This window comes from Crotalus tigris, unplaced genomic scaffold (assembly GCF_016545835.1).
Source record: "Crotalus tigris isolate CLP2741 ecotype Arizona unplaced genomic scaffold, ASM1654583v1 scf7180000019024.823168, whole genome shotgun sequence".
In the NCBI taxonomy this organism is placed as follows: Eukaryota; Metazoa; Chordata; class Lepidosauria; order Squamata; family Viperidae; genus Crotalus; species Crotalus tigris.
Genome location: NW_024097334.1, coordinates 319,078 through 339,707, shown reverse-complemented (window position 1 = coordinate 339,707; position 20,630 = coordinate 319,078). Strand labels below are relative to the sequence as shown.

At 39.1% G+C, this 20,630-nt stretch overlaps 2 protein-coding genes across 2 annotated transcripts in view; one reads left to right on the top strand and one right to left on the bottom strand.

Annotated features, from left to right (window-relative positions):
* Positions 1–11,494, top strand: part of LAMC2 (laminin subunit gamma 2) — a 72,082-nt gene extending 60,588 nt beyond the window's left edge. Inside the window, exons 15-23 of the mRNA XM_039358562.1 lie at positions 587–669; positions 955–1,089; positions 3,517–3,661; positions 4,941–5,090; positions 5,846–5,960; positions 7,703–7,902; positions 9,084–9,242; positions 9,352–9,451; positions 10,814–11,494. Coding sequence (XP_039214496.1) covers positions 587–669; positions 955–1,089; positions 3,517–3,661; positions 4,941–5,090; positions 5,846–5,960; positions 7,703–7,902; positions 9,084–9,242; positions 9,352–9,451; positions 10,814–11,064 — 1,338 coding nt within the window. The 3' untranslated portion in view covers positions 11,065–11,494. The remainder of the gene's footprint in view (positions 1–586; positions 670–954; positions 1,090–3,516; positions 3,662–4,940; positions 5,091–5,845; positions 5,961–7,702; positions 7,903–9,083; positions 9,243–9,351; positions 9,452–10,813) is intronic.
* A 1,092-nt stretch (positions 11,495–12,586) lies between these two features.
* The window catches only part of NMNAT2 (nicotinamide nucleotide adenylyltransferase 2), a 119,776-nt gene continuing 111,732 nt past the window's right edge, over positions 12,587–20,630 (bottom strand). The window contains exons 9-11 of the mRNA XM_039358563.1: positions 19,038–19,139; positions 17,253–17,320; positions 12,587–15,659 (exon numbers count right to left, since the gene is read on the bottom strand). Of these exons, the coding sequence (XP_039214497.1) occupies positions 15,557–15,659; positions 17,253–17,320; positions 19,038–19,139 (273 nt within the window). The 3' untranslated portion in view covers positions 12,587–15,556. The remainder of the gene's footprint in view (positions 15,660–17,252; positions 17,321–19,037; positions 19,140–20,630) is intronic.

The following is a 20,630-nucleotide window of genomic DNA, read 5'->3' as shown; positions in this document are numbered from 1 at the left end:
TAAGGGTAAACATGGAAATGGGAAATCTTTGTGAAGTTCTTGTTCCTATTGTGTCCCAACTTTCCCACCAAAACCCAGCTCTGTCATTTGGAGGGTAATTTCAGCATTTCTATAGGAATTTTAGGGTGGCAACAAGTACAGGTTCTAGGAAGAACCTGTCCAGAATAATTTTGGAGAGTGAAATGGGCAGCATATAAATGTAATAAATAAAATTAAAAACTTTCCCCATTCCCATCCTCATTATACCATAAAACTTCCTTTGCTTTGGATTTTGAGGCTGGAAGCATCAAGGCAGTGGTCTACAGGCACATTGGAGCTCATGGGCACCACCCTAGAGAAACATTTATTTGTGGAAAAGTGCAAGAGATCTTTATAGAACCTGCAGTTTTGAGAAATGTTTTAATCCTTGTGGAATTTATGCCATTGAAGACCTTGCTACTCAGTATCAGGGACTGCAGCTAAGGAAACAATTTTTGTTTCACTTGGAAAAACATTGCCAAGTATAGGTCTTCTATTCCATGTTTGTGTTCAAGAGATATGGGTCATGATGGAATCACAACTTAATATTACTTTTCCCCTTCCTCAGATTGTGCCATCTCCAGATGCCACCGGAAGTGGTTCGAACAGGTTCTTAATCTTAGCCAACGAAGCCATGAAGTTAGCAAACAGGTGAATCAATCATTATCTGCCCCAGACTGACAAACATTGTTTCTATTAATGGACTCATTTTAAAAGCATCAACCAAACAACTTTTTAAGAAGTTGTCCACTGTAAAATCTTGAAGCTCTAAGTTAGATCAAGAAGTTTTAAAAATGTCCAACAACTACGGCAAATTGCTTCATATTTTTGCCAATATGGTTCTCCCATATTTGGGCGGGGGGTAAGAGAGAAGGATGATAGATACCCATGGATAAACTTCACTCTCTCACCAGCTTATTTCTTATTCTTTCTCAGTCATCTGCAGCTGGCAGATACCATTGAGGAAGCAACTAGGGCAGCAGAAGATGCCTCCCAAGAAGCACTGGCATTGCTGCGGGCCTTTGCAAGTGAAGGTATTGGGACAACCTCTATGCAAGGGCTCCAGAAAAAGTGAGTTGGTGGGCTTTGTGCAGTGTTACTGTAAGAGATTGCTGAGCCTGAGGGAGGGGTCAAATGTGTCAGCAGTCTCGAGTTCCTTCATGCCCACAAGAAATCTAACTCCAGCCCACTTTGAACTCCATTAACTCTTATCCACTGTCAATTTGCTTTGACTGTTAGTAGCTCAGATTCTTGTACAGAGCTTAAGCTTGCAATAAATCCTTATGTTCATTTGAACTGCTTGGGTTTCCTGATTTCCACACTTAACATCATTTACTTCTTCTCCAGATCGCATCATATCATATCAAAATCTTAATGTGATTGTTAAAAGCAAACAATATATTTATGGGAGCTATGTATAGATTAGCAATGTTGTTATTGCAAAGTGAGACAAGTCATCCCCTCTGAGAGTTCCTCCCACATGAGGCCAAGATTGGTCCAATATCAGGAACTGGCACTGCCATCTCTTATAGTTCCTGAGCCCAGTTTCTCCTCCTCCTTTTTTGAGTGTGAAGGCAGTAATAAGAATGAAAATAAAAAGTAGTAACCTCTGCTTTCCTCACCATTTGGAATTAGAAGACATAAGTCTTAAAAGATCCCATTCTAACAAAGAAAAAGTCTGACTGAAGACATATTTTTCGAGAACAGTTTTAAACATGATCTTGGCTTGTTAAATGTTCCATTAAAAGCAAAAAAAAAAAAAAAAAAGCATATTGGTATCTCTGATGCAGAACTGCAGAACTTCAGAAGACTCCTGAACATTTGGAGCCACAATGGCTTAATCACTTGCCATGGAAAACCACATGTGTTGAATAGCATTCTTCCACTCATGCTTCTCAAAAAGCAAACAATTTCTAATACTGTGTTTGTGATCAATTGTAGTTCTTCCAGGAGATTTCCAGAAATGTCTTTGTTTTACTTAATGCATTCATTTCTTCAACAAGGGATATTCTGACAGGGGGAGAGAGAAGCTCTGGCTGTATCCACAAGGATGCTTTGCTGTGTTCTGACAGGAACCCGCCCCCCACTGCCCACAATGTGACTTTACCACCCACCCAGAAATGGTTCAGTGCAGTGCTGCTGTCTATGCAACTTAATGCATGACATCCCAAGGGCCGTGATTAGTTGTCTCCTTGGTTATAATATCTATGCTCTCTGCAGTCAGTGAAACAACTTATTTCCAGAAGCTGTGGGTGTTCCAACACTGGAGGTTTTTAAGAAGAGACTGGACAGCCATTTGTCTGAAATGGTATAGTGTTTCCTGCCTGAGCAGCGGGTTGGACTAGAAGATCTCCAAGGTCCCTTCCAACTCTAAAAGCTCAATAGTCTAATTATTGTAAACATTTTTCTTCCTCTCTCTTCAAAATCCCTCACATTAGTTATTCCTGGTTTTTGGTTTTCGGAGACAGGCCTATCATTACTTTTATTTATCTAGCTATCTATTTTCTTCTATTTATCCTTGTTAACCTTCTGCTTAGAATCTTACAGTGTAAATTTCCTAATAGGAGACTTTGCACTCCAGTTCCTATGCAAAAGAGTAATTTGTGTGCTCTTTTATGTATCTTGTCCAGAGTTGGACTTTCCTTTCTTGAAATGTGACTACTTTTTACTATCTCAAGAGCTGTAATCTTAATTTTTTTTTTGGGGGGGGGTGTTCAATAGAACACTGTTAATGCAGTGTTGAAGACTATTTCTGTTCCTTTATAGGTAACACTGTGTAGGGGTTCCGTTTCTTGATTGTCCAGGGAATATGATAGAATGGTTTAACCTGACTTTTATTGAAGATGATGATGATGATGATGAAGAAGAAGATGATGATATGAATATAAATTCTCCATATGGCTCTTTACCAGTTATTTTGAATGATTAAAAAGCAAAGCGCAGAAATCCAATGTTGAATTCATTATTCTCTCTTTATATATATACTGGGCTGAACATATTGAACGGTTATGAAAAAGAGACTTCTTACTCTTAGTTTCCCAACCTTTCCAGTGGGCTTTCCTCCTCATGTTTCTGGAGGTTAATGCTATGTGAGAAAAAAAATGAGGAAAATAGGAGCAATTCCAGCACAAATAAATAGATCATCTTGGAGATATGTATGTTGTCATAGGAGTAAAAAAAAGGCACATGATTAATCAAATGCAGCAAAATAAAAATAACCCACACTGGCACATCTCTTCTTCTATTCCTCGGGGGGGGGGGAAACTTCTCCTCGTGAAATAACTTCAGAAGGATCTTGGGATTCATCTCCTGACCTGGATTCTTAGCAAAGAAAATCCAGTAGTATGTAAACGTAGAACAGGTTACGCTACTCTGATTTTTGCATTCTCCAAATTACATGAGTTAAGACAAAATGGGCTAAATCAAGGTAAAGCATTAAGGGGCGGGGAAGAGAGACTTCCCCCTTTTTAGGCTCAAAGGTTTTATTCTGATCTGCAGATATGATGAGTTGAAGCTGCTGACAGAGGAACTGGAGGCTGATGCTAGCCAAGCTGCATCTAACGCTGAAAGGGTCTATCAAGATAGCCAGCAGCAGCTTGGCTCCCTGACTCGTTTAACAAAGACCGACACAAAGTTTTTTCAGGTAAGGCTTGTGTTTGTGATCAATTGTAGTTCTTCCAGGAGATTTCCAGAAACGTCTTTGTTTTACTTCATCCATTCATTTCTTCAGCAAGGGATATTCTGGCAGGGGGAGAGAGAAGCTCTGGCTGTATCCACACATCTGGCTGTGTTCTTCTGACAGGAAACCCCCCCCCCCGCTGCCCACAATGTGACTTTACCACCCACCCAGAAATGGGTCAGTGTGGTGCTGCTGCCTATGCAACTTAATGCATGACATCCCAAGGGCCATGATTAGTTGTCTCCTTGGTTATAATATCTATGCTCTCTGCAATCAGTGGAACGACTTGTTTCCAGAAGCTGTGGGTGCTCCAACACTGGAGGTTTTTTAGAAGAGACTGGACAGCCATTTGTCTGAAATGGTATAGGGTTTCCTGCCTGAGCAGGGGGTTGGACTAGATGACCTCCAAGGTCCCTTCCAACTCTGTTATTCTGTTATCCTGTAATGGTATGTGGGAATGATCATGGGAGATGGGACAAAGAGATACAATCAAAGGAATAGTCAGAAAAGGCAACTTAGCCCTCAGTAGGCATATGGACGGGGCCAGTGGCTCAGAAGAGACCCTCCCTAGTTTCTTGGGCTGTAAAGGGGACCGAGGAAGAAATGTATTTTCAGATTTGCAAGATTCTGTCAATGTAACCTTACAGTAAAGTAGAATTAGTTCATCTACCGTTTATTCCTGTTTGGTCTATCTTTCATGGCTGACAGTGCCCAACATTGTCTATCTGCCCAACACTGTCAACTATGTTCGCCCCTCTTTCAGTTAGCACTTGGGTTACTCTATTTTTTTTCCCTATTTCTTTCCATTTGTATTGCACTGACTGAATGTTTCGACTATATGAACTTTTAACCATTCACTGACAGCCAAGAGTTAGGGGGATTTTTTTTTTTTTTGGTATCCTTTGGCTGTTATCTAGTGGTCAATCAGATTTGTGCAATTGAGATACAATGATTGGATAAGTGTTGCTGAAGAGCTGGAGTTTTAAAAAGGGTTTTACTGCCAAGGTCAGTGTGGGAACATTGAAGTATCCTAAGAACATGATATGTGAGAAGAACTGAGAAACCAGGACCTCCCTGGGAGCAGAGGATATTGGGAAGAGAATTACCAACCTTGCAAGTTTCAGAAGTACAGAAGTCAAACTAGTAATTACCCTTTGAATATGTGGGTTTAAGTCCAATAAATTTCAGAACTTGCCCTCTTTCGGTTCACTGCTTTCCCTCATTTTCTCCTCTGGTGTTTTAGGAGGAGGCTGGACAGCTCCAGCAGAAAATGGACTCTTTATCAGGCTTCATAGAGACTTACCTGGTAGAGTACAAGCAACTGAAAAACAACTTAGGGAAGTGGGAGGAAGAGATCAAACTGTTATTGGAAAAAGGACAAAATGACAGACAGGTAAATAATTAACATAAATATAAATTTTAAGTTTTGGGGTCCATAAATATTTACTCTTCAGCAGAGAACTTTCAACCAAAATCTTAATCATGGTTTTTAATGACATTATGGCATGTTTATGGTTTGGTCTTTGTTTCTATGTGAATGTTAAAAATATTGACTAAGTTTATGTCACTTTTAGGAATCCCCACTAGAAAGCACAGAGACATCCCTTGAAGTATACTAAAAGTCTGAACCTGGTCTGTAAATAACTGTTGAACTTCTGAATCTTAGGTGAAAGGTCCCTAGTAGGGAAGCCCTTTATTACTGTACACAGCACAGATGTATGTAGTAATCAGTGCTTAGTCATTGCAGGATGCAAATATGGCTGACCGCCTTCGCAGCGTTTATTTTTTTATACAGTTTTCCAAGCAGCAAAAGTTTAACATGGCAATAGCATTTTATTGGTTAAACTCCTTACCAATCCTTAAGAATATAGAAGCCAGAGGCCCAGAACAGGGAGCAGTTGGCTGTAACATCCTGTTGGTGTAAGCTAGCTGATGTCAGGCAGGTGAGGTCATTGTACCAGCCTGGGGTACTTTCCCACATTGCCATGGTGATGTATAGGGATGAGATAATGTAGAGAGAAGAGGCACGCAGGCGTTGGAAGGGCAGTTTGCTGCACACAACCTCTACCTGGCCCCTATCTCTACAGATGTAGAACTGAATTTTTATGCTGTGCATTTTCACACTCGTGTCTTGCTTTCTGCTTACAGTCATTAGTTCAATTGTTGTCTCGTGTCAACCTTGCCAAGCAAAAAGCCCAGCAAGCAGTGAGTGCTGGTGATTCTGCTTTCAGTGATGTTGAGAATATCTTGAAAAAGCTGAGGGGTGAGTTGCACATGGGTCTAAACAAGCTGCAAGTTTCTGATGGGGCTTGGGAGTACAGGTAACCCCTTAGTGAATGTTCAAGTTATGCGATAAGCACCCCCTAGTGTTTACAAACAAGTCCCGAAATTACAAATGTTGCAGCACCACAGCAGTCGTTCACCCTTATGAATGACTGCAGAGGCACTGCAGCATTCGCCCTGCCTATCCCCCTCCCCCCAGGCTGGTGTCCATAGGCATGTGGATACTCATCTTGTGAAGATCTACAGAGCCTTTGTTTCTTGGTCTGTTTCGCTTCTTCAGGGCTTTGGTCCATTCACAGAGAATGGAGGCCTAAAGTACCACAGGATCACATGAGATCAGTAGCACGAGATCTCACACTACTGATTTTGTGTGATCTCATGGTACTTTAGGCCTCTGTTCTCTGCAAATGGAGGCCTGGACAAGATTTGAAGAACTGAAGAAGCTTCTTGGATGAGAAGTGAAACATCTTCAATGAATAACAAAGAAAGTCCAATTGCCTTTTGAAAAAGCACCTTTGGGAAAACCATGACCTGGATTACTGAGAATCTCCATAGACATTGAGCCATAAAGATGTAATAAGAAATCAAGGGTCATGTAGGGCAAAGACATTCCAGCTTGGTTTTTAAAATCAAGGTTTTATATTTTTTTTTCCTAGGACAACATAGCTTGAATATATTCAACTTTCCTTTACAACACATAAATATTACTTTGCATTTCTTATAGCACTGTGTATCAATGAATATGCTGACATATTTCCTGAATTTCCTGATTCTTACAAGAGTAATTCTGAACATCTCCTCAGTTTTCTCCATTTTTGCTTTGTTTTCAAAAGGTTGGGCAGGATTAGTATCCTTCCTATACATTAAGACTTTCAAAAGAGGCTGAAAATGGGAACAGTTTGGAGGTTAGACTAATGAGGACAAAATCAAGGCTTTTTCAGTGATGTCTGTTTAACATTTGGAAATTCTCTCTCCAAGAAAACATGCTCATCTTTTGTCCTCATCTTTTAGTAATCAGTAAAAACATTTTTATCTCAGCAGGCATTTGAGGCAAAGCTTGTAGCTGACAATTCCAGATCTAGGGAAGATTTTGTCTCATGAAAGAAGGCGAATATACATATCCCAGTATAATGTTGCAGGATCCAATCTGGGTTGATCACCGGGACCAGAGATTTTATCTTCCCAGCTTTTGGACTTAGGCTGGAAACCATCCTCAGGGAATTTGTCTCTCTCTCATGGGCTCCAGCACGAATCCGAAAGCTTGGAAGGCTAAACCGCTCGTCCTGGTGATTGACCCAGATTGGATCCTGCAAGATTTTGTCTGCTTCCTAATCAAATGTTCAGAGCTGGATTTTGTGGATTAAATTGTAGAGTTGATTGTTTATGGTCACCTTTGGCAAGTTGTCCTGAGAATTCACTGCAGGGCACAAATTAAATTAATGAATATCCAGAATTAGAGGGTGGGAAACTTTAGCCCTGCACTGAATATTCAAATTCTAAAGTTGCAACATCACATCTGTCTCCAGGTCTCTGCATGAAGTCCGCTTTATTCTCTATCTTGTACCATTTTCCTCCTTAATCTACCCAAACCTTTAATCTCAAAGTATTAGAAAAATGATAATTCAACATAGCTGAGGCACAAATAACTTACTCTTTAAAAAAATTACTTTTTAAAATTTATCTTTATCTAAATCTTAGCTTTTCTCTACCTTCTGTTTATAGATTTAAATATTCAAGTAGGTGACAAGCAAAAAGAAGCCTTGGATGCTATGCAAAGTTTACCAATTATCATCAATAAAGTTTTAAGCGCCCGTGAAAAACTGAGGCGTGTAGAAGCAGCCCTGGGCAAAGCTGTTAATGAAGCAGAGGCAGCCAGGAGAATATCTGGTGAAGCAAGGGAGATTGCTGGGAACATTGATCAGGTACAGAGGAGCGGAAAAGAGTGGTTGTGGCTATGGAAGAACTAGTGAGCTTGAGGATGGATGGCAATTTGATTTTCTTTCATTTGAATGTATATCCTTAAAGGTTTAGATTGAATAGCATGCCATCCTTCAAAACTTCAACAAATGCAGGAAGACATTGTTCTTTACTTGGCATTTGGATACAACTTCAGATTATTCAGAATCTGTCATGGATACTTTCATGTATTCATTCTGACAAGAAAATTATTAGATAGGTCAGAATAATTGAGAGCCAATTTGGTCTAGAGATTAAGGCACCAGGCTGGAGACTGGAGTTCAAGTCCTGCCTTAGCCATGAAAGCCAGCTGGGTGACTTTGGGCCAATTACTCTCTCTTGGCCCAGTCACCTCAGAGGTTTGTTGTGGGGAAAATAGAAAAAAAATATGCTTGATATGTTCACCATTTTCAATGATTTGTAAAAATAATAAAAGCAGAATACAAATAAATATAGAAATAATTATCTCATATTGCGGATGGGCAATTGAAACTGGGAACTATTGGATTGTCTGAGACCACTGCACATGTTCTGGCAAAATGATTTACATCAAAGACTTGCCCTCTCTCACTTGAGTTGCTTACCATTATTGCTATAGCAGCTTTCATTTTATCTATAGATTGGATAAAAGTATTTGGCAGGAACTGGAGGGATCAACTGATCCTTTGTGGTTATGTACATTTGATATTGCTCAAAGGTGAATATTGATTTGGGTCTGAATCCATAATTAAGGGTACCATTACTTTTCAGCATTGGGGAAAATAAAAAATACTGAAAGTAAGGAGGCTCCTGTTCTAGTTCACAAAAATTCAGTGAGCAATATTAGCTCCATCACTTTCTCTCAGTCTAATCTATCTCTCAGGGCATTAGTAGGGAAACATGTGGAAAGAGCTCTATGTATGAAGCCTTGAACTTCTCCATAAACATGGGGGGGGGAACCTGAAAAACAAAAGAGGTATCTGATAGAATCATTGGTTTTGGTTTTTTTTGGGGGGGGTTAGTGTCTCAGGTTTGTGAGATTACTTAAAAATTGTTACAATTGCTTATTAATTCTACACTTCAAGCCATCAAACTTGTTTCTTCAAATAGCCATCAGAATATCCTTTGTTGATTTTCTTATATTTATTTCTTGTATTTGCATTTCCAGGAGATCGGAAGGCTGGCCTTGGAAGCAAATCGGACAGCAGATGGTGTGCTTGTCTTGGAGAGTGGGATCATGTCTCTGAAGCATGAGGTCAAACTTGTGGGGGAAGAACTGAAAGAAAAGGCAAAGAAGATTGACATGGATGCCTCCATGGCTCAAGGGGTAAGTTTCCGACTTTGCCTTTTTATAGTGGGAGCTTTGAAGAAACTTCTGTTTCCATTGGAAAGCCTACTGAGCAGGTTAAGATAATCTAGTATTGATATTTCTCTAGATAACTGAGGCATCCCAGACAGCCAGAACCAAGGCTGTCAGTACTGCGAATGCTGTCCAAGACATACTCAGATTCCTAGAAGATGTTTCGCGCACGATAGGTAAGAAGCAAAGTGGTTTCCGTTTATGGCTAAAACATAATTTGGGTTCATTAGTGAATGATTCAAGGAAAGTCAATTAATCAGGTTAAGTCAATTAAAACAGACAACAACAAATGTGTGCTGATCATTGAACACGAGGGCAAATAATTTTTATCATCATTTGAATTCTTATGTTAGTCTGTAAAAGTATGAAAGGGATATTCAATGTGTACTTTTCACTTATTTGGGCTATTTCACAAAGACAACCCTACTGAGATATCAACGATAGAGAATATATGATAATATTATATAAGCATTTAATAAAAAGCAGTTCACTTAATATTTTTGATCTTCACTTAAAATCCTCACTTAAAATTTAAAAGCCAGTTTAGCAAATTTATTGCTCAGATAAATTTTACAGATGACAACCAAAAGCTTGAATTGTACCTCAAACCTACTGGGAGCCAATGCACCTTCATGACGGTTTAGAGGTGTAGTTGAACATCATCAGCATACTGTGCCTTCAGATGACCTCATCCAATGAGTTCATGTAAATGTTAAACAGGAGTGGGGTGAATGTCAAGCCCTGAGGACCTCCACCCTCCATCAACACCAAAACTGATCCCAGAGGAAGGGAATGAAACCAGCACAAGATAACAACATCCTAATCAACCCATATCCAACCAGGCCCCACATAAATACTACGTATAGAATAGCCCAAAGCACATATTCTGGTAGGGAGAAGTTCCCTGAGGATAAGCTCCAGCATGAGTCCAAAAGCTTGGAAGACCAAACCTTTGGTCCCGGTGAATCCTGCAACAAGGTAATGTCCCCAACTTTTAAATATGGTGTTGGTCCAAAACAATACCATAATCAATGGTATTGAAAACTACTGAGAGATTAAGGAGAACAAGGATGGATAAACTACTTCCATCTTATTCATAAGTCATACATAAATCTGATCAATGATGTCTTAGTCTCATAACCAGTATTAAATCATATTGAAAAGGGTCTAGATTATCTGCTTCCTCTAGCTCTCCATCTTCCTGTCTGAAGCTCCAACATAATCATCTTCTTAACAACCTTCCTTAAAAAGGAAACATAAATTGTCCATAAATTGGTCAGGTCTAGCAATGGATTCTTGAGCAGGGGGTAGAACACTCCCTCTTTAAGTATTCACAAGACCATCCCCTCTCTCAAGGATACATTTATCATAAACATTGTCATTTTCCAGAGGAATCTGAGAAAAAAGTGGGCATTGGCTAACAAGTTCAGAAAGTAGTATTATAAAGATTTGATTCTTGGATTATGAGGCAGCTATCTATGTAGCAGTTTGGAACTATGGGTTTAGCACAACATATTCTTCTGTTACTCTTTTGCTAGGACAACTAGAGGGTGTGGATGAGCAAAGTGTGAACAGGCTTGAAACTGATCTTGGCAACGCAAGAACAAGAAACAACCAGTTGAAAAAAATGATGCTGCAGCTGGAGGAAACAGCCAGCCGGCAGAAGCTTCGAGTCCAGACACTGGACAGTAGCATTACTGAGATCCTTGTAAATATCAAGAACTTGGAGGTGATCCAGGATACTCTTCCTCCAAAATGTTACAATGTACAAGCCATTGAGAGACCTTGAAGACCTTGTTGGGAAAGCAGACATCCATCAACCCCATTTACCAAGCCACGGACAAACATCAGGGTTGGAGAAATGATTTTGGGGTGAAATGAAGAGATGCCTGCCTTACAAAAATGGCTGCTTGTGACCCTTGGGAGGCTTGTTCATCAGGTTGGGATGGCAATTCCCTTACTCTGCCTTCTGAGGCAACCGCTACCTTTCAACAGCAGCACAGTTTGAAAGGAATATAATTCAAGACACCCCCCCCCCGAAAAACAAGGGGGAAACAGTCTGATCATATGACAGAGAAGCCAACTGTAAAGAACACAGTGTGGAAGAGGCTGGATAAATAGGATATGTATCTTCCAATATATAAAACCTTATGTATTTTTTCTGGCTTCACCTGGAGGTGCTATCTCAGACGGTAATATACCATTGACTCTCAGCTTTATTTAGCCGTTGGTCTTCTTTTCTTCATTTGTGACTTGGTAGAAGAAAATGGATGTTGCTGCACCCTGCTAAATTTATTCTATTCTATTATCAAATTCTTAGTCAATGAATAATTAACTTTTCCACTAAGCATTCTAGAAATACCTTTTCTTTCCAAAAACATTTCCCCTCCCACTCCCATCTCTGATGGCTGTTAAGATAATCCTACAGGAGATGGAACATGTATCTATCCATAAACCTAAACTAGTTTTACAGTAATTACCTCAGGCTAGGGATTCTGCTAACTCTCATTCTGTGATAGGAAGGAGATTTTAGTAGAGTGTTCAGTAAACTGGTGGAAAGATAATTCCCAAGCAGGGAAGTATGGGCCCTTATACACAGGTTACATAAGCTTGTATAAATAGACCTGCCTTTGATAATTCCTTCATTTCCCTTCATTTACTTTATCTTCACTTACTAAATGACAAACTAGGAAGGGAATAATTTAATAAAGGTAGTGGTCTAAGAGGTGGATTTTGGGGGGGGGTAGTATTATATCACCTCAGGCTGAGGGTGGCATTCAGGTCACTTCTTTGTCGATTTAGAAGATTCAACCCTCGTCCCAAGATTTATTACACACTATGGTTTTATTCTTTCTTGCTGAGATTCAGAATCAATTTCTTAAATACAAAGTAAGATCTACTGAGTTAAATTAAGAAAAAAGATAGATTAACACTTTGGACATGAAAAATCTTAATAAACGGTTGGCTGAATTAGGATTAATATGAACTGGATTAAACTTACATTTGTGCTTGTCCATATTAATAAAGCCCAGCAGTTAGGGTATATCCCAGCAGGAGGTTTCTTCAAAAATATTATAGTGATCCATCTACTCTCTCAGACAGCATTAGTTAGAACAAATGATTCAATAAAACCCAGTGGTTTCTACACAAAATGCTGACAGTGTGTTCAGCCTAGCATATTTGCACAGCTGAATACTGTATCTAGTTTGTTTCAATCTTTTCTAAAGAGAGAAAAAACCTTTTGTCATACTGCAAACAGAAAATATGCCCCAAATTTCCTAATATCAAAGCAACACTAAAATCCAACAAAATGTAATTAGCATAATTTTATTTCTTATATCCTTTTAAACATTTTTCCAATTTCAACATTGTCTTTGTGATCGTGACCATTTTAGCAATAATGATCGAACTCCAGCATATTACATCAGTGTAAAAACTGACATTTTCAAATCTTTTTTTTCCTTTTAACATTTTTTTAAACAAAGCAAAGTTTAGTTTAAAATGGCAGGTTCGGTAACGACAAAGAATTTTCTTCCTTCCCTGTGCAGCTAAAATCCATATTGTGTGTCAAGGCAAATCAGTCTGATAGTCAAACTCCAACTTTTACCAAAGCAGTCCTACTTGCATGCGCCAAATCAGTGTTTCTCAATCTTGATAACTTTAAGAGGTATGGACTTCAGCCCCTGGAAGCCTGGCTGCTGGCTGGGGAATTCTGGGAGTTGAAGTCCCACACCTCTCCCCCACAATCATAAGCATAACTGAGAATATGAAGGCAAAGAGTACTGCAGTAAGACTTTATATCCATAATCTGTATCACAATGCTACATTTCTAAGACACGCTGTCTTAAACTGGATGAAAATTGGAAAGTGGCCCCAATAATCCATCTTTTTTTGTTCAGAGAAACGGAGAGATCGTCCTGTTATTTCCTTGTCATGTCCTACCTGTTTGTGTTCAACCAAAATTGTCCTTTACGCCTTTTTGGGAAGGCTAGGCTTAGAGTCTCACACACACATACAACCACACACAGAAAGAGAATCACACATGCTCGCACACAGAGTTGACTATGTGGTTGGGGGGCAGCTTGGCATTAAGACCAATAGTGGATTGCAGCAGGAAGTGGCTGTAACGGAGGCAAGTGAATGAGAAAATGCTTTAGAAGTTGTAGCTGACATGTATCACAGGACAGCGGGAGGGCGGTATATCTTATCAGAGTCACCGTCTCTTGGATATCTGTCTATGGTAGCAGTGACTGCCCAGGGTACTCAGTGCTTTGGATGCTACAGTAAATGATGAGGATGAGCCTCATCAAGACATCTCTGTCTGGTTTCTAAGTGCTTGTTTGAATGGCAGCTGGTTCTTATGCAACACTTCACATCTGAGATTGTGCACCCAAGGAATTCAGCAGGATATTGTCATACCTTGTTTGCTCACATTTCACAGGGAAATCCACATGACATTTACCAACCATCTGTATTTTTCTCCCAGGGCTACTTTTATAAAAGACAACCTTTGTGAGAATAAAAGAATAGCATAATATCCACAAGTGTAAATTATGATCGTGCTAACCCATTTTTTTTAGGGTACGGTTTAGATGCAGGCACTGACATTAATTCTCGCAATGGGCGTTAATTTAGAAACCCATTTTTCCCCATCAATCTTTTAATTAGTACTAAAGTGCATCCCTGGCTATAGGTTTTTTTTAAAAAGAGATAAATGACATAAATAGAAGAGTATTAAAACACAGTAACACTTCAACTTTGTTTTTTTTAAAAAATCCCCATCTTTCTGGCTGACTTTTTTTTTTCTTACCAGTTCTGTCCTAATTAAATACTTCTAACTTTGCAGTCTAAAACAGGCGAACTCATTCAATGAATAAGCACACAGCACAAAATAAACAGGTTATTATTTTTTTTTTCCATAAAAAGGGTCACTAAGGTTTCCCCTATCCCATAGCTGAACTGATCCTCCTGGTCTATGTGCTACACTGCCAGTAGTGTGGAAAACTCAAGCTGTTTTCCTGATTGTGAAGCTGCCATTTGCCACCACTGATATTCTCCAATGATCCTAGCCCCTCTCAGTATTCATAACATCCACACGCTACTAAACAGTCATATTGGTGGACCATTTAATCCACTCCAGCTATTACGTAGCTTTTTTGTAATTGTTGTGTTTCGGAGAGGGTTTGTTTTCCGCATGGAGGATAAAGTGTCTATTTTACAGCATAAACTTCAGCAGCAGCTTCTTTCCATCAAGGGAAAGAAAATCTATGGAAAACAAGCTGCCAGACTGTAGGACCATGTACAGTTGTTGCCTACAAGAAATATACATGTACTTCCTTGACAATAATGAACTGAAACAGCCTACAAATATAAAATCAGCCACAGCACACCATGAAAAGTAGTTAAACTCCAGATGGGTTTCTGAAGAACATGAAAATCCAGGGACAGACGACTGAGGGCCACATCACTATCATTCGAGAGACCTGTGTTCTGTGGTTCTTTCCCCACTTTTAAGAAATGCTCCTTTTAAAAAAGATGTGAGAGTACAATCACAACCAAAATAAAACCATGTCATCCTCTCCTTCTGAAACAGATATCTATTTACAATGGGTGGAAGGGAGGGAGAGATGCTAAATAGAGAAGCAAACTTGCTTTCTGAGCTTTTTACACCTTTTCTCCACTCACCTTTAAAAAAAGATTCTCATTGCAGAAAAGCATTATGGATGGGCAGTTCTATTTTTCTGCTTTCTCTTCTGTTCACTGCTAAATTCTTCTATCAATGTCCTGAAATATCTGGTGGGCGTTTAGTTTTTAATAAGCTTGCCACCTCATTGTCACCGTAAAGATGGCAATTATATATATAAAAAAGCCAATTTAGGGGTGGGGGGGAGTGTTGAGAAAGCAAATGAGAAGCAGTAAAAATAAAAAGCCCCACTGAGATTTATTTAGCCAAGAGGGGAAGAGAGGAAGGGATAATGTTGTTTCCCTTGTTGCATGCTGGGAAGGGCAATCCTAATCTTCCCCCTTTTAAGTAATGGTGCCTGATATTCTTTACTCTTTTCCCTCCTAACTGCAAGGGGAGAAGGGTTGATGGCATATGTACTTGGCTGTTAGCTGTAGGCCGCAATTCCTAGGGCTGGAAAAAAAACAAACCAGAGTGGAATAGGCAGATGCACGCAAGAGGCATTGAAAAAGAAAGAAAAGTGAGAAAGAGAACAGTGATAAACAATCATAGGAAGGTGGCGCCACATGGCAGCTTTGCCACAATGCCATTAAGAGCTTTAACCGGAGGCATTCAGGTACAGCTGGCTCTTGAGGATGTAATCAATGACTGGCTGACTCAGGTAATCCACCACGTGCCCATCGCCATGCTGAAGGGCCAATCTGTGAGGGGAGGGCAGAGAAAGAAGAAGGAAGAGAAAAGCATGAATCAAATTACTTTAAAACCAGACAGGCATATTGTCCAGGCCACCTTTCTTCTGGTTTTTCCTATGCTAACCCCTGCATAATTTGCTAACTGGCCTATTTCCAAGAGACCCATTGGAGAGCAGAGGCAAAAAAAATGGTCCTAAAGTAATGAGCAATTGCTCACTGATGGCAGAGCCTCACTTAACATTGTTGGGAGAAGGGAATTGAGGACTGCAAAGAGAGGTGGCTCGATGACACATGTGGGCAGAGTGAGCATCATCTGTGACAAGTCTGTCAGTTCCTGTACACTTTTCATCAGTTTCCCACCACAAATTGTGTCACAGCTTCTAGTAATTATGGTCAGAAGATGCTCCAAGGCCTGCCAAAAAGGGGAATCAGGCTGCATGTATATCTAGAGCTACAAGTGATCCACTCCTATCCTAGTGTATTGCCTAACCCTTGTGACATATCTCACTTGGGGGGGGGGGAGAGACATTTTTGCTTAACCTAACTAAGAAATAATCTATGCAAAGAGCCATTAATGTAGCAAATGGAATCCAGGATATAATTTTTCTCCAACCCACACCTCATGCCAACCGAAGACAGTACCCCAGGGAGAATTTAAATTGTCTGCTCTTTATGCAACAAATGTTGCATATATTAGTGAAATATAAACAAGTTAAAACTAATTAAAAGTTCCCTCCTTTGCCAAAGTTTTAAAATTCTGGATGAACTCAGCTGCAGCTTCCACAATTTATTTCTTTTCAACTCTACAGTGCCCTTAAAACAATCATCAGAACACTGCCGTTATTTTGTATAACAAACTTCCTGCCACATTTAGAGTTTCCACAACAGTCAAAAAGGGTGAAGGAGGGGGGGGGAAAACAACTTTGTAGCTCTAATCAGCAGGCAGGATTTATGGGTTACATCCCAGATTTTCCTGCCTGTTCATGTATTTTATTCTGTATACACAGGAAACAATTGGCCACTTCAGAATCTGACATAATAGAGGAATAAAAAAGAGTTCTGTCGTAAAGGTAATCCTTGACTTAGGACTAAAATTGGGGTCAAATTTCTATGGCTAAGCAAGGAAGGTGTTAAGTGAGTCGGGCCCAACTTTATGAACTTCTCTGTCAGAGCGGTTAAGCAAATCACTGCAGTTGTTAAAGGAACCATGCAGTCATTAAGCAAATCTGGCCTCCCCCATTGACCCTGCTTATCGGAAGCCAGCTGGGAAGGTTGCAAATGGCGATCACATGACCTCTGGACAGTGCAATTGTCATAAATACACGCCAGTTGCCAAGTGTCCGAAGTTTGATCACATGGCCACAGGGATGTTGTGACAATTGTTAAGTGTGACGACTAGTTTTTAGATACTTTTTTCAGTGCTGTTGCAACTCTGAACTGTCACTAAACAAATGCTTGCAAGTCGAGAACTACCTACATTATCAAATACTCTGTCCTTGAATAGATGTCTGTCTCTCCAACCAAACCAGTTTGGAAATTTCTTAACCATGATCTTGCTGCTATTTTGTTCCCTCCCCAGTAAGTCACCTTCCCCTCACTTACCTGCTTTTAGTGGAACTGACAATAGCCATGGGGTGATTCACATCATCCTTCACAACCAGGATATTGTTCTGCGGAGGAAACATTGCCAGGGATATAAACATGAATCTTTCCACATGCTCACTGAAGCAGGATATTAGAATTTAAGATTTGTAAACTCAATAGAAGGGCCTTTCCAGTTACGGCATCCTTACCTTAGAATGCCATCCCCTCCCCCATTGTTTCTGAGCTCTATCTTTAAAAAAAGGAACAGTAAAATTGTACTGAATTGGTATTTTGAGCGGAAGAGTTGAACATTTTTATTTAGACATTATCTTTCACTGTAAATTATTTTAAACTAACCTAGTATTTATTGTATTCCAAATTGTTTTTAATTAAAATTGTTTTTTTAAAAAACAAAACTCAATGAATTGTAAATCTCTGAAAGTGTTGTATTCAGCTATCTGGCAGAATAGAAAAAAAGAGGAAAGCTATTGCAAAACAAAACTAATTGTATTCAATTCCCCCCCCCCTCTAAATAGCTCAGATTAAGGTTGGGATACACAAACCAAAAGTTAGGGGAATCCAAGTCTCAGTCAGATTCTACAGTAGGTTATTCCTACTCTTCTTTTGCTTGCCTTTCATATCTAGCAAAGCCATCAATTTTTTCTGAATCAAAGGCCTATGCTCAAAATAATGTGGCACTTGCTCACTTTTGTCAGCATCCTTGCATTTTAAAGAAGGGGTTAAAAACATATTGCTGCAGGTGAAAATCCAAGTTTAAGAGACTAAAACACTTAATGACTTTATCCTGAGCCTGCTTAGGACATGTTAGCCCTTCAAAGTAGTCCAGAAAAGAAGCACAGTTATGAGTGCTAATTTTGTTGTGAGGTTTTGGAATCTTGCAAGACTATTTCTTCCTTCCTCTCCTTTTACTCTCCAGAAAACTAGGGAGGGTCCCTGCTGAAATGTTTCCCCTGCAGCATCCTTCTTCTGTAGACTGAAATCTCTTTTATGGGAAAGGATGGTCTGTGGCCGTCCTTTCTGTCTCCCAAGATCATTTCCAAATACCATTACTGGACAAGAAGGCTATTCTTATCCTTGACTGTTTGTAGGAGATGAGTCTGAGGGAGGAGTCAAACGCATCATAAGTCACGAGTCCCTTCATGCCCGCAAGAGATTTAAGTCCAGGCCACCTTGAATGCCTCTCTTTACTTTTCCCACATTTTCCTTAATGGTCAGTTGGCCAGATTCTTATAGAGAGCTTAAGCTTGCAATAAATCTTTATACTCATTTGAACTGTCTTTGTTTTCCCTGGCATTTGGCACTATTTCCAGGCAAAGTTCTTCTACTGTCCTGGCTGCAACTTCCTCAGAAACCTAGAAGACAGAATTCCAATAGAGTTCCTGCCCATTATGTAGACAAACCTGAAATGGACAACTGTATTGTAATGGAATGTGTGGATGATCTTGGGGTACTAGGGGGAGAGAAGCTGTCTAGGAAACAATTAGACAAAAGGGACAGGAACCCCCAATGGATTAATGCTCAGAGGAAGAAATTTAAGAAGGACCTGCCATAATTGTTCAGGCAGTTAAGAATGGCGGAGGTTTATACCTTCAGACTTGCAAGATTATCTTAATGTAGCTTTACAGCAAAGTAGAATTAGCTCATCTAGTCATGCCTCCTATCTGGTTTACCTGGGAGAGCTGACATGTATGCAACCAGAGAGGTTCAGGAAAGCAGTATTGAGTCCCAGCCTAGAGTCCATTTATCACTGCAATTTTAGAACAACAAAACAACAAAACTTACTTTATACTTGCGAAGTATAGAGGAGTGGTTCATGATTCTCTCGGTATCAGCACCATCTCGTGGGACAACAACGATGCCAAAGTCCCCCACAATCACCTCCATCTGTTTATTAGAATGAATATATTTTTTGAAAACACACATTTACAGAAACTTTTTCCTAAATCTGAATCAATTTTGTGGTTATTGGCTTCCAGTGAAGATGTATTCTATGCACTTGGTTATTTATATTTGAATCCTTTTTCTTGCTAATCTGTGTTTTTTTTTCTGTCTCTCAAAGGCTTCCACAGAGTTTTCAAAAACATAGCACACAGTTCTGGTTGAATATTGTGAACTATAGATACTTGTGGGGAAATCAATAAAAGAACAACAGAGCTGGAAAGGATCTCGGAAGTCGTCTAGTCCAATTCCCTATTCAGGCAGGAAATCCTATACCATTTCAGACAAATGATTGTTCAACCTCTTCTTAAAAACCTATAGTGTTGGAGCACCCACTACTTCTGGAGACAAGTCCCTCCACTGATTAATTGTTCTAACTAACAGGAAATTTCTCCTTAGTTCTAGGTTGGATCTCTCCTTTTTTTTAAAAAAAAGTTTTATTGATTTTTAAGAATTACAATCTTTAGTGCTTAGTAAACAACATTTTTAAGAATTGGTAAACAACATTTTTAAGAATTACAATCTTTAGTGCTTAGTAAACAACATGTTGTCTGGGTTCAGATATTTAACATTAACTTCTTCAGTATAAATCTGTTCAGTACTACACAATCCAGTATTTTTTTCTCCTGATCCTCTTTTCTTCCTCATATTTTTTCCATTTTTCCCTCATTACACAGTTACAATTTTTGGAACTGTTGATATAAGCATCTTCATCATATTTTACTAATGATACAAATAATAATATCAGTTCATAAATCAATAATATCAATTCATAAATCAATATCCTATTTTTGTGTGCTCTTGTTAAGGTTTGATTTCCCATCAGCATTTAAAATCTTTGTCAGTTATAATTTTCTCAATATTAATTACATTTATATAGCTGTAAGTTTTATTCATACCAATCCTCCTCTTATTTTCATATTTCCCATATTAAAAAAAAGAAAGAAAAAAATATTATTTTAGTTCTAAATCATATCTTTCATTATAAAAGTCTAATTATATCTAAGGGTCGTCCATTCTTTTAATCTTATTCAAACAAGTATTTAAACATATAATGCCCCCTCTAAAAGATCAAGTCTTCTGTTTTTTTAAATATGACTCTCACTTTCTTACTTTGCCAAGTAGCTTTCTAAGCCAGAGTAATTAGATCACGCAGGAATTTTTTTTTCTGTTTTTGTGAAAATTGCTTGGCATGAGAAAGACAATTTAGGTAGGGTATTTTGGGGGAGGAATTCCACCCATTTATATTCCTTAACTAACTCCCAGTTTCCTTCTCCCTCAATTTCTCTTTTCATTCCCTGTCTCCCATGTTGTAACATTTCCCCTAACAGCTCTATATTCCATTTTTTCAAAATCTTCTTCCTTGCCATCAGATGTATTTTGCAGACCTAAGGGGTAAAGTGTCTTTTGCATTTTCATTATTATGACTAAGTCTTG